Genomic DNA, 12,055 nt, shown 5'->3' on the forward strand with positions numbered 1-12,055 from the left:
ACGGAGGCTTCTCCCTGCCTTTTCCGGTTACAGTTTCGGAGGCTCATGATTGTAAGTGGAAAATGTTTCTTGAGAAGAGGCAAAAAAATCTTGAACAGCCAGTTCTTATCTAGAAAAGTTCGTACGTAGAGGCGTTCTTAGGTAGAGGCACCACTGTATGTGATTAAAAATTCAAATGCCTGGCAGCTGACTCACATTTATGACGCTTGTAGTGCCCCGGCCTTCTGATAAGCAAAGTCAATGGGGAAGACCGATTCGCTTGACAAGCCATGTTACTAACTTCACAAGGGATTCACTTAACAATTGTGGCAAGAAAGGTTGTAAAATGGGTCAAAACTCACTTAACAAATGTCTCCCTTAGCAACGGAAATGTTGGGCCCCATTGTGGCTATAAGTAGAGGATGACCTGTACGAGGACCCTTGGCAAGCTGTTTTTTCAGTGGTGTAACTTGGATTGGTCAGTAAATGAGAGTTGTAGTGACTATAGAAACATAGAAACATAGAAACATAGAAGTCTGACGGCAGAAAAAGACCTCCTGGTCCATCTAGTCTGCCCTTATACTATTTCCTGTATTTTATATTAGGATGGATCTATGTTTATCCCAGGCATGTTTAAATTCAGTTACTGCGGATTTATCTACTACATCTGCTGGAAGTTTGTTCCAAGGATCTACTACTCTTTCAGTAAAATAATATTTTCTCATGTTGCTTTTGATCTTTCCCCCAATTAACTTCAGATTGTGTCCCCTTGTTCTTGTGTTCACTTTCCAATTAAAAACACTTCCCTCCTGGACCTTATTTAACCCTTTAACATATAAGGCAGTGATGGCGAACCTTTTTTTCCTTGGCTGCCGAAAGAGCGTGCGCACATCCTATCGCACATGTGTGAGTGCCCACGCCCATAATTCAATACCTGGGGAGGGCGACAACAGCTTCCCCAACCCCCCAGAGTTGTTCTGGAGGCCGGAAACAGCCTGTTTCCCCAACTTCTGGTGGGCCCAGTAGGCTCGTGTTTCACCCTCCCCAGGCTCCCCTGGAGCCGGGGAGAGTAAAAACGCCCTCCTCCAATCCCCAGAGGCTTTCTGGAAGTCAAAAACGCCCTCCCAGAGCCTCCGTGCAAGCCGGAAATTACCTGGCCGGCACACACATTCACGCTGGAGCTGAGCTAGGGCAACAGCTCATTTGCCAGCAGATATGGCTCCGCGTGCCACCTGTGGCACCTGTGCCCTAGGTTCGCCATCACTGCTGTAGGGAGACATTTTTGAGTGTGATCATTGTATAAGGATTCCCCACTTCCCTGAACAAAAGGGTGTTGATTCCATCCTGAAGGATCTTCTCGTTCCTCCTCTCCCCCCCCTCCCCCCCCGTCTTTCTTTTGAAGGTATGAGCAGAGTGAGTGGGGATGGAAAGACCGGGAAAAACGGGACGAAATGACTGACGACCGGGCTTGGTATCTCATTGCTTTGGAAAACGGCTCCCTCCCTGTGGCGTTCTCACATTTCCGCTTTGACGTCGAATGCGGAGAAGAGGTTCTCTATTGGTAGGCCTTCCCAATTGTGATTTCAGTGGCAGGATTGCCGGCTTCATCAGTTGGGAAAGTCCGATGGAATGGAATAGAGAAGATGGGAGGGAATGGAATGGCGTAGAAAATAGAAGAGAATAAGAATTGATGGAATGGAATGGGATTGAAAACATGGAATGGGATAGGATAGAATAGAATAAAATAAGAATATAATAAGAATAATAGAATAATAATAGAATAGAATTAGTAGAATGGAATGGAAAATATGGAATAAGAATTAATGGAATGGAATGGGATAGAAAATATGGGATGGGTGGGAATGGAATGGCGTAGAAAATAGAATAGAATAAGAATTGATGGAATGGAATGGGATTGAAAACATGGGATAGAATAGAATAGAATTTGTATGCCGCCACGAGTCTACGGAGAGGGGTGGCATACAAATCTAATAAATAATAATAATATAATAATAATAATAATAATAATAATAATAGAATAATAATAGAATAATAATAGAATAATAATAGAATAGAATTAGTAGAATGGAATGAAAAATATGGAATGGAATAAGAATTAATGGAAGGGAATGGGATAGAAAATATGGGATGGGATACGGTAGAATAAGAATAGAATAATAGAATAGAATGAATGGAATGGAAAATATGGAATGGAATAGATATAGAACAGAATAAGAATTAATGGAATAGGATAGAAAAAATGGGATGGGATGGAATAAAATAAGAATAGAATAACAATAGAATAGAATGAATGGAATGGAAAATATAGAATGGTATGGAGTAGAAATAGAATAAGAATTAGTGGAATGTGATAGAAATATGGGATGGGATAGAATAGAGTAGAATTAAAAAAAATAGAATAGAATAACAATGGAATAGAAAGAATGGAATGAAATAAAAATGGAATAGAATAAGAATTAATGGAATAGAAAATATGGGATAGGATACAATAAGAATATAATAAGATATAATAAAAATAGAATAGCATGAAAATATGGATTGGAATGGAATATAGAATAGAATGACATGGAATAGAATGCAGAAATGTAGAACAGAAGAGCAATAGCCCCAAGACTTCCCAATAACAAAGATGATAGGTAGCACAGGTGGGACATTTGCTTACTTATTTCTCTCTCTCTTGCTCTAGCTATGAAATACAGCTGGAAAGCAAAGCCAGAAGGAAAGGCCTGGGCAAGTTTCTCATCCAGATCCTGCAGCTTGTGGCAAACAGGTAGGCCTGTGCTTCCCCGTTGTTTCTGAGCTGCAGATCGCCCCCTCCTAGGTTGAAAGCATGCGAATGTGATTGGATAAATGGGTACCCACTTTGAGCTGAAAGTCACAGCGCCCCATAACATCACGCTGGCCGCATGACCACAGAGTAGGCCTTCAGACAGCGCTGACTTTGAGCTGAAGCAATTACGGGAACTCGGCCCCGTCGTGTGGTGCTCAGATCTCGAACCCAGGCTGCTGTTTGTCCATCTAACAAGCCCAGTGTGATTCTTGGATAAATACGTGGAAGTGCATTTAATTTCTCCTTTTGTGTAGAACTAGAAATTAATCTAAAACAACGGGAAGCTTTTTAGGAACACTGCAATTTTTCCTCCCCTTCCTGTTTTTCTCTCATTCTGTTTTGATTTTTGGCTCTCCCTGACTTTCCTTAGCACCCAGATGAAGAAAGTCATGTTAACCGTCTTCAAACATAACCACGGAGCCCACCAGTTCTTCAGAGAAGCTTTACAGTAAGTCAAAGATTTGATTTCATTCTCTCTCCCTTTCCAGGGCAGGAAACAAGGGGATCACTGGATAATTAAACACACCTTTTTAGCGCATTGCCTCCTGGCTTAGAGTTTTCACCCTGTTAAAATCATTTTGCCCCACACCAAACCCTTTCCACAAATACGATCCAACTTCTATTGATAAAACACCAGCTGGAATATCTATGTAACCTCTACCTACAAACGCCTCTACTTACGAACTTTTCTAGATAAGAACCGGGTGTTCATGATTTTTTTGCCTCTTCTCAAGAACCATTTTCCACTTACAAACCAGAGGCTCCGAAACTGTAACGGGAAAAGGCGGGGAGAAGCCTCCGTGGGGCCTCTCTAGGAATCTCCTGGGAGGAAACAGGTCCGGAAAAGGTGGGGAGAAGCCTCCGTGGGGCCTCTCTAGGAATCTCCTGGGAGGAAATAGGGCTGGAAAAGGCAGGGAGAAGCCTACATGGGGCCTCTCTAGGAATCTCCTGGGAGGAAATAGGGCTGGAAAAGGCAGGGAGAAGCCTACGTGGGGCCTCTCTAGGAATCTCCTGGGAGGAAACGGGGACTCCACCCTCCCTGTGTTTTCCCCAATCGCAAACATTATTTGCTTTTACATTCATTCCTATGGGAAAACTTGCTTCTTACAAACTTTTCTACTTAAGAACCTGGTCAGGGAACGAATTAAGTTTGTAGGTACTACTGTACTGTGTTTCCCCCAAAATAAGCCCTCCCTGAAAATATCTAAACGCATGCACAGTCAGTCCCCACCATCTCCTCTGGTTAAAGTTAGGGAGGCAGAACTGGAAATCAGGTAAGATGGCAAGAGGAGCCTCAAAATGACAAGATCTCCCCAAAAATAAGGCCAAGTGCTTATTTCAGGGTTCAAAAAACATAAGACAGGGTCTTACTTTGTGGGGGGAAACACGATATGTGGGCCTGCTTTTTTTAAAAAAATATTGTCCTGACCCTTTAGATTTGAAATAGACGATACCTCCCCGACCATGTCTGGCTGCTGTGGGGAAGACTGCTCCTACGAAATACTCAGCCGGAGGACCAAATTTGGGGAGAGCCAGCAGGCCCACTTGGGGGCACAGTGTGGGGGCTGCTGCCACTGAGGTCGCTCCTTCCACGCCCTCCGAAACAATCCGTGGCTTCTCTTGACTTGTGTCCCCCCTTCTCTGCAATTCTTGCTGCGTTCTCAAGTTCAAGAACTCCTGGATCTGAGATCCTGGTCCTTTAAATCAAAGCCGAGATGTACCTTTAGGCCTGACTTTGTTTACCTGCAGTCTTGAACCGAAGGTGGGAATCTGCGAGGACTTCCCCTCCCCCCACCTCTATTTTTCTTTTTCCATGGAAAATTGATGGGGATTCTTGCCTAAAGGTGTTCGACAAGAATAGTGATCCTCCTCTGCGGGTGAAGGACACACTTTGCGGATGGCAGATCAAGGCGACCTTGAAACGGTTTCTGTACTCCTTCCGGGCTTGCTTCCCACTTCGGTGTTTGAATAATTCGCAACCGCCGGGTTTCTAATTTTGTCTGAGAATGACAGCCGGTGTTTTAAAAAAAAAAGAACGTACCGTACTTCCTCTCAATCGAATCATTGGGGAGATTTTTTTCACTAGCAACTCCGGTTGCCTGGGCTTATAGGAGGAGGCATCCACACAGATTTTAAAAACTGGATCCTAGGTGTAACACGGTGTACATCTGGTTATATTTCTCTCCTTGTGTGTTGGAGGACATTGTCTGCACGAACTGATTGCTCTTTGCAGCCTTGGGTCCCCCAAGGCTGGACCTTCAGCCGAACTTAAAATGACATATTCCTTCTCAGCCCAGATGTGCTAGAAAAAAATGGGAGCGGTTTTGTTGTCCCGAAAATTCTTGGTAGAAGCAGCTGCGCAAGAGCAAATAATTCCAGTTCAGTAAGAGCGTGTCCTTATCGTTTGGGTTTCAGGACTACAAGCTGTCAGCAGACGTGACCGCATAAAGATACCTTGGTTTATTCTATGTCTTGACTTTCCTTATAGACTTTTTATATTGATGGATTTATCCCCTAACCACCACCCCCGAAAAAAGGGGGAAGGAGGTTATTGAGCATGTTGAGTGTGTGGCATGCAAAATACTTTAAATTTTGAAGCTGAAATAATACTTTTGTATATCTTGTGGGTGTTTCCTCAATTTTTAATTTTAATTTTTGTGTACGTGTGCATTTTGGGATAGTTTCGTTCCACCCAAGAAATTTCAAGATATTCTTATTAAACTTTTGCTGGAATCAAAGGGGAACGGTCTGATTTATTTTAAAAGAAAAGGTTGACTTGAGTGTGGGTGCAGGAGGGGTTGCAGTTTGTCTGTTCTTCAAAATAAACAGTTCTGCTGGATCTCCAGTGGGTTGTAAGTGTATATGTGTTTTCAGGTATAGCTTCCTCTTGTGATGTATTTCGAGGCTCTTTTTAAGAGTAAAACTGGGCGCTTTGCTTTTCCTTAAACATTCAAGAGAAGGTTTTGTGTGTTGGACAATGGGAGGACTTTTGGTCCTGAGGACTTTTATAAGCACCACTTTAAAAAGTCATTTTTAAAGGAAGAATCACCAATTCTGTTCTTTGTTCAAGTGTTTTCGTGCCTCCTGGTTCTATTGGATGCCGTGACTAGCCATCCTCCCAAGGCCTGTTTCAAAAAATGGATATTTGAGTTTGCAAACAAGTTGCAAACCAAAAAAAGAAAAATTGCAAGTGAAAATAAGCAGGAAATAAGCTTTCTTTTCTGATCTTAAGCATTTTCTTTCTGAATTTCTTGGAGTTAAAGTCCATACGTATATGCTTACTGGGGAATTCTGGGAGTTGAAGTCCAGACCTTCCAGTAGCCATGGTTGAGAGACATTGGGGATGTGGTTATGGAGAGAGGGTCCCTAGTTGAAGCAATAGTTTACCTCCAAAGACTTAAGGTTTAATTTCTGGCTACTCAGGCCACCCGAGACCTGCCAGAATAAGCTAAAAATAGAAGCCTTGAGCTAAGCAGAGGTTGACAGGTAGCCAACATACTATTTTTGCCTGGGACAGAAGTTTGGATAAATGGACTTCCAGTTTGCCTGTTTTTCGCACTCTGGAGTTTTAGGAAACTTCCCTAAGGCCTCCGGAGGGCAAAATGGCCTTCCCCCAAGGCCGAAAATCAGCTGACCAGCACGCGCATGTGTGCTGGAGCTGACATAGGCCTTGCGTGCCCTCCGATATTTCTCTGTGTGCCACCTGTGGCACCCGTGCCATGCGTTTGCCATCACTGGTCTGGAAGCTGAGGTCCCACCTTGCTGCTTAGCTGACCATCTCTGAGGCTTGACCTTCCCTGCTAATAATAGGTCTTAACATTTCACCATCTTGTTCCCTGCCCGGGGTGTCAAAACAATGGAGGCTTTTTTGGGGGGGTGTGTGTGTGTGTGTTTAACACAGTCCCTGAATACTTTTATTACTTACTTATTGATTGATTGATTGATTGGTTGGTTGGATTTGTATGGCGCCCCTCTCCGGAGACTCAGGGCCGCTAACAGCAATAATAAGACAGCATATAATAATAATCCAATACTAAAAACAATTAAAAACCCATTATTATAAAAACCAAACATACATACAGACATACCATGCATAAAATTGTAAAGGCCTAGGGGGAAAGAGTATCTCAATTCCCCCATGCCTGGCGGCAGAGGTGGGTTTTAAGTAGCTTACGAAAGGCAAGGAGGGTGGGGGCAATTCTAATCTCCGGGGGGAGTTGGTTCCAGAGGGCCGGGGCCGCCACAGAGAAGGCTCTTCCCCTGGGTCTCGCCAAGCGGCATTGTTTAGTTGACGGGACCCGGAGAAGACCCACTCTGTGGGACCTAACTGGTCGCTGGGATTCGTACTTACCTTGTCTCATCCCAGCAGGGAGTGAACAGCCTTCATAAAGATAATACTGGTAAATGGATGTAAGCAATAAAAGCCAAAGATAAGGATCAGTTAAGTTGCAGAAATAAAATGTCAGTTCTTATCTGATTATCTGAGAGTATTGTGCTGAAACTTCCATTCAAAGACACACAGACAAAGACTGAACACAGCCAGATATCGCTGCTGAGGCGGCTTGCCAAATGGGCGTTTATGGGTCTGATAGCTTATTCTCCGTCACCCACAGGTTAAGAAAAATGTTCAATCTTTTTAACTTAAATGACATGGATTACTGTAAACTAGTGCGTTTCCTCCAACTTGTGGCCTACTGGTTAAGGCACCAGGCATCAAACCTTAGGCATGAAAGCTGGTTGGGTGACTTTGGGCCAACCATCAGGAGACGTTGAGTTCTAGTTCCGCCTTAGGCATGAAAGGCAGCTGACTTTGGCCCAATCATCCGTTGTGACCCGCCAGCAGCCCGTGCAGCTGATAGCTGATCCCGTTCGAGAGGAGACCGACTGGGTCATGTGTCAGTAGCCTGTAGAGCTGGCACCCGAGTCGGACAGTGAGGAGTCTGGCAAGGACTTGATGCTAGAGGCAGAGGTTCATCCAGAATCTTTGGTACCTCCAGCACCTCATAGCAGTGATGAGGAAGAAGAGACTTCCCCTCTTGATGCATGAGTACGCAGAGCTGCTAAACGGCAGGAGTGGTTACTCCAAAGGAGATCTCCTCGGGAGTAAAACATGGGACTAATTGGCCACTCCCCCTGTCTACTTAAGGAAAGCAGAGGCAGATGAATCTCTGCAGGAAACAACCTTTGAAATTAGTTTATTTATGGTGTTCTTTGTGTCGGGAAAATCTGCTCTCCTTCGGTTTGTTTACAGTATTGAGGACAATTTCTGGGCATTTTGCCAAGCTTCATGAGCTATCAAAGACTAATTGCTCTTCTATGATTTAAGACTTTCTGAACTTACGCCAGCTGTTAATGATGTCTAATTGACAGTTGGGCTTGTGCAAGAAAAGACTGCCTTTAGGTTTGTTTGTTTGTGCATGATCTCTACTAAGACAGTTATTAGTAGTCGGTTATTAATTAAAGTAAGTTTGAACAAACTGTGTGCTATGTTCTTAGCTGGGGGTGAACATCACCAGGTGACGGTGAGTTCCTTAGGCATGAAAGCCGGCTGGGTGACTTTGGGCCAATCCTTCTCTTTCAACCCTACTCGCCTCACAGGGTTGTTGTGAGGAAATTGTAGGGTTTGCCACTGTTGTGTTAGTTGTAAAAACGATAAAGGCAGGATATTCTGTAAATATTTTTTTTAAAAAATAAGACTTTTGCAATTGCCATCGAGCAAGGAAATAAAACAAATGGGTCATTTCATGGGTTTTCTCAAATGTGAGCGAATTGCTCAGCACCTGAGTTTTGATCACGGGACCACGGGATGCTGCAACGGTGGTTAAGTGTGGGAAAAAGTACTCGCATCATTTCTTCTTTTAGCGTCGTACTTTCAAACGGTCACTAAGTGAAACGGTTGTAAATCAAGGACGGCCTGCCCCTCCCAAGAAAGGAAATCACCTGCATTGAAAAATTAGGATTAATCGTCAGTTGCTAGAAATCGTTTGATGGATGCCAGATAGCAAACTACCCACAACTGTCACAGAGGGGGAAAAGTATTCGTGGTTTTGTAAAATTGGAGGGGGCTGAACTCTTCCCCCCAATTCCAGAAGAAAAGAATTCAAGCCCACCTGAGCCCCTTCATTGGCAGCTGCAGCCCTGGGGTTATAAAATCCCACCTTTATTTTTCTCAGAAAAAGTTTCCTTTAACGGATTCGCTTTTTCAACACGTTTTGGGCGGCGCGTATAGAGGTTTGCTAGCGGCTAGAGCGGCCTTGCTCTATGGTTATTCTGGTCCAAGTGGCCCTCTTCGTAAACGCGCCCTACACCTGCCTGGTTCTCTATGGAATCTCGGCATTGGGAAATGGAGGAATCGAGGCTCTTTGAAGCGGAAGTGCCGGGCTTTCCTTAGCTTGCTCTATGGTGTACCGGCTTCCGGTTTGCTCTTCCGGCTTTGGAGGGGAGCAGGAGTCGCTTCTCGCAGCGATTGCTGCGTGGGCGGCGGTTGAAGGACCAACCGAGGCCGGAGGCTTCCCATCCTTGGGGGAGGGCACACCCGGCCAAGGGGCGTAGACATGTGGCAGGTAGCCCTGCTGGCAGAGGGTGATGGGGTTTGTAGTCCTGCATGGCTGGACGTGTCTCTTGGGGAACTGAGTGGATGGAGAAGGGAGGGGGCTGAAAAGGGAGGGGCGAATTGGGCCGGGGGTTGTCCTGAGAAGGGGGGGGTCATTCCCCCCCTATTATTAATTCATTAATGCGCTTACTTAAGAGTAAATCTTACTAAAGATGTTTGGGAAATAAACGACTGATAATTAGAGGCAGATATCTAGATTTAAAAATATAAAGTATATAGAGCTAACACCCAAGATGATGAGCTGAGTGCAGATTAGCGACAAGCATTTAGATAATATAGAAAAATCCCATACCTTTTGCAGTTTCCAATTGTTACTGTCAATAAGCAATATTGTAGTGTTTTTCTGTACAACTTTACAATACAGTATTGCTTATTTGTAAAGCAAGTTAAGGGTAAGTGATCCCTGGGTATGTGAAACTGCCTTTATTTATTCTTTGAGGAGGGAGTGATCAAGCTTTGGTCATTGGGTCTACAGTAAAATCCCTGGATTGGCAAAGCATCAATAAGTTAATATAGTTTGCTTAGATTTGTGTTAAATCTAAGCAAGCTATACCCTGGCTTCTTATAGGCTGAATGTACAGAGTGCAATACTGATTGGATTTATTTTAATGGATTTTGTCATTAGGTAACTAACTTGGTTAGTTATCACACAATGTATGTTTTCAAACCTTTATAGCTAAGTGGACATATGGGACTAAGTCAGCAATAAACTGCAACCTGGTTTTAGCATGCATTTATAGATGTAGATCACATTGTTTTCCGCTTTTTACAAGTTGCAAAAAAGGCAGAAAATTACAGAATAGCTATATTGATTTTTGTTCTGAAACGTATTGCCTTGAGCTGCCTAAGGAAGAATCTCCACCCCCTTTGCCAAATTGTCTTCTGGGATGTACAAATAAACAATTTGAATAATTATAACATTGAATAACGTGAATAATTATAATAACATTGAATAATTCCTTCGATGTTAATAAAAGCCCTTAATTGTTATTTCCGCGCTTCTTTAACTTTTGTTTGTTTTCACCAGTGTTGCTTGAAAATGAATAGTAAACAATTTTATATGCAAAATTTGCAAAAGGAGGGGAGAGATACCAATTGACAATCTGAATAAATGTTTCCTAATTATAAACAATTCTGCAATTGTTTTGTCTAACTTTGTGTAACACCATAGGGGGGAAAAAACCCTACATGTTTTGCATTGCTTCCAGTTGTGAATAAGCAAATTTAATGAGTGCTAATGATAGCGCTGATCTGTTGTGGAACTAATTAACAGATCTCAAATGTTGCTGAAATTACGTTTCCTTAAAAAATAAAATAACGGTCCAGTGCTCTAAAATCAGCTTTCATCTGTTCAATGCAATTCAATTCAATTTATTAGATTTGTATGCCGCCCCTGTCCGAAGACTCGGGGCGGCTCACAACAATAATAAAAACAATATCCCATCGAAAACAAATCTAATATTAAAAAGCACATAAAACCCTAACATATATAAAAAAGCAAACAACACTTGTTTATACAAATACCTGTTATACAAAATGGGATATATTGAGCTAAATGAATTATTCGATCATTGTATAATTTTTTTTTGTAAATAGCATTTCTCACTCTCTCTCACACACACACACAGTTGCATCCCACATGACCCCACTGACCTTTGAATAACAAGGTTGGAAACCTTGGAGGTCTTCTAGACCTGCTCAAGGCCTACAGGCACTCAAATGCTTGATATATTTATTAAATCTGTTCGCTGCCCATCTCGCCACAAGGTGACTCCAGCTGGCTTTAACAATGTTAAAAATTAGAATATATAAAAACTGCACATATCTTTTTTGATGGACGCTTACGAGGTCGCCAGCCATTGACTTCTAGTTGGTCAGCAGTTTTGGCCATGGTGGTGCTCTCAGGACATGGCCATACCAATGGAGCCGGCCTTCTCTCATCTTCTCTATCATTGGTGCCACACCAAAATATTGTTGAATTTGTGATGTGATCCGGAAGGGAGATGCTCGATGTCTCACAGAGCATTTTCATGGCATGGAGATAGCTTTTTGGTCCCTGTTGTTGCTGCCCATCACTCAGTGCCATAGAGTGCAACTTAAGACCCCCCACCATTCTTGTAAAGACGGGCTACAAGAATGGTGGAAGGTCTTAAGCATAAAACGTATCAGGAAAGACTTAATGAACTCCATCTGTATAGTCTGGAGGACAGAAGGAAAAGGGACACGATCGAAACACTTAAATACGTTAAACGGTTAAATAAGGTCCAGGAGGGAAGTGTTTTTAATAGGAAAGTGAACACAAGAACAAGGGGACACAATCTGAAGTTAGTTGGGGGAAAGATCAAAAGCAACGTGAGAAAATATTATTTTACTGAAAGAGTAGTAGATCCTTGGAACAAACTTCCAGCAGACGTGGTAGATAAATCCACAGTAACTGAATTTAAACATGCCTGGGATAAACATCCACCCATCCTAAGATAAAATACAGAAAATAGTATAAGGGCAGACTAGATGGATCATGAGGTCTTTTTCTGCCGTCGGTCTTCTATGTTTCTATGATGGATGGTTGTCTTGTAAACCTTAGCTTTGTCAGAATTATTTTGAATTCGCAT

The 12,055-nt window shown here is 42.9% G+C and overlaps 1 protein-coding gene across 5 annotated transcripts in view; it reads left to right on the forward strand.

Annotated features, from left to right (window-relative positions):
- The window catches only part of NAA40 (N-alpha-acetyltransferase 40, NatD catalytic subunit), a 36,957-nt gene extending 31,389 nt beyond the window's left edge, over positions 1-5,568 (forward strand). For all 5 annotated transcript variants that reach the window (XM_070766136.1, XM_070766135.1, XM_070766137.1 and 2 more), the window contains exons 5-8: positions 1,382-1,540; positions 2,687-2,770; positions 3,201-3,278; positions 4,267-5,568. In XM_070766136.1, coding sequence (XP_070622237.1) covers positions 1,382-1,540; positions 2,687-2,770; positions 3,201-3,278; positions 4,267-4,408 — 463 coding nt within the window. In that variant the 3' untranslated portion in view covers positions 4,409-5,568. The remainder of the gene's footprint in view (positions 1-1,381; positions 1,541-2,686; positions 2,771-3,200; positions 3,279-4,266) is intronic.
- The last annotated feature ends 6,487 nt before the right edge of the window (positions 5,569-12,055 follow it).

Source organism: Erythrolamprus reginae, chromosome 13 (genome assembly GCF_031021105.1).
Source record: "Erythrolamprus reginae isolate rEryReg1 chromosome 13, rEryReg1.hap1, whole genome shotgun sequence".
NCBI lineage: Eukaryota > Metazoa > Chordata > Lepidosauria > Squamata > Dipsadidae > Erythrolamprus > Erythrolamprus reginae.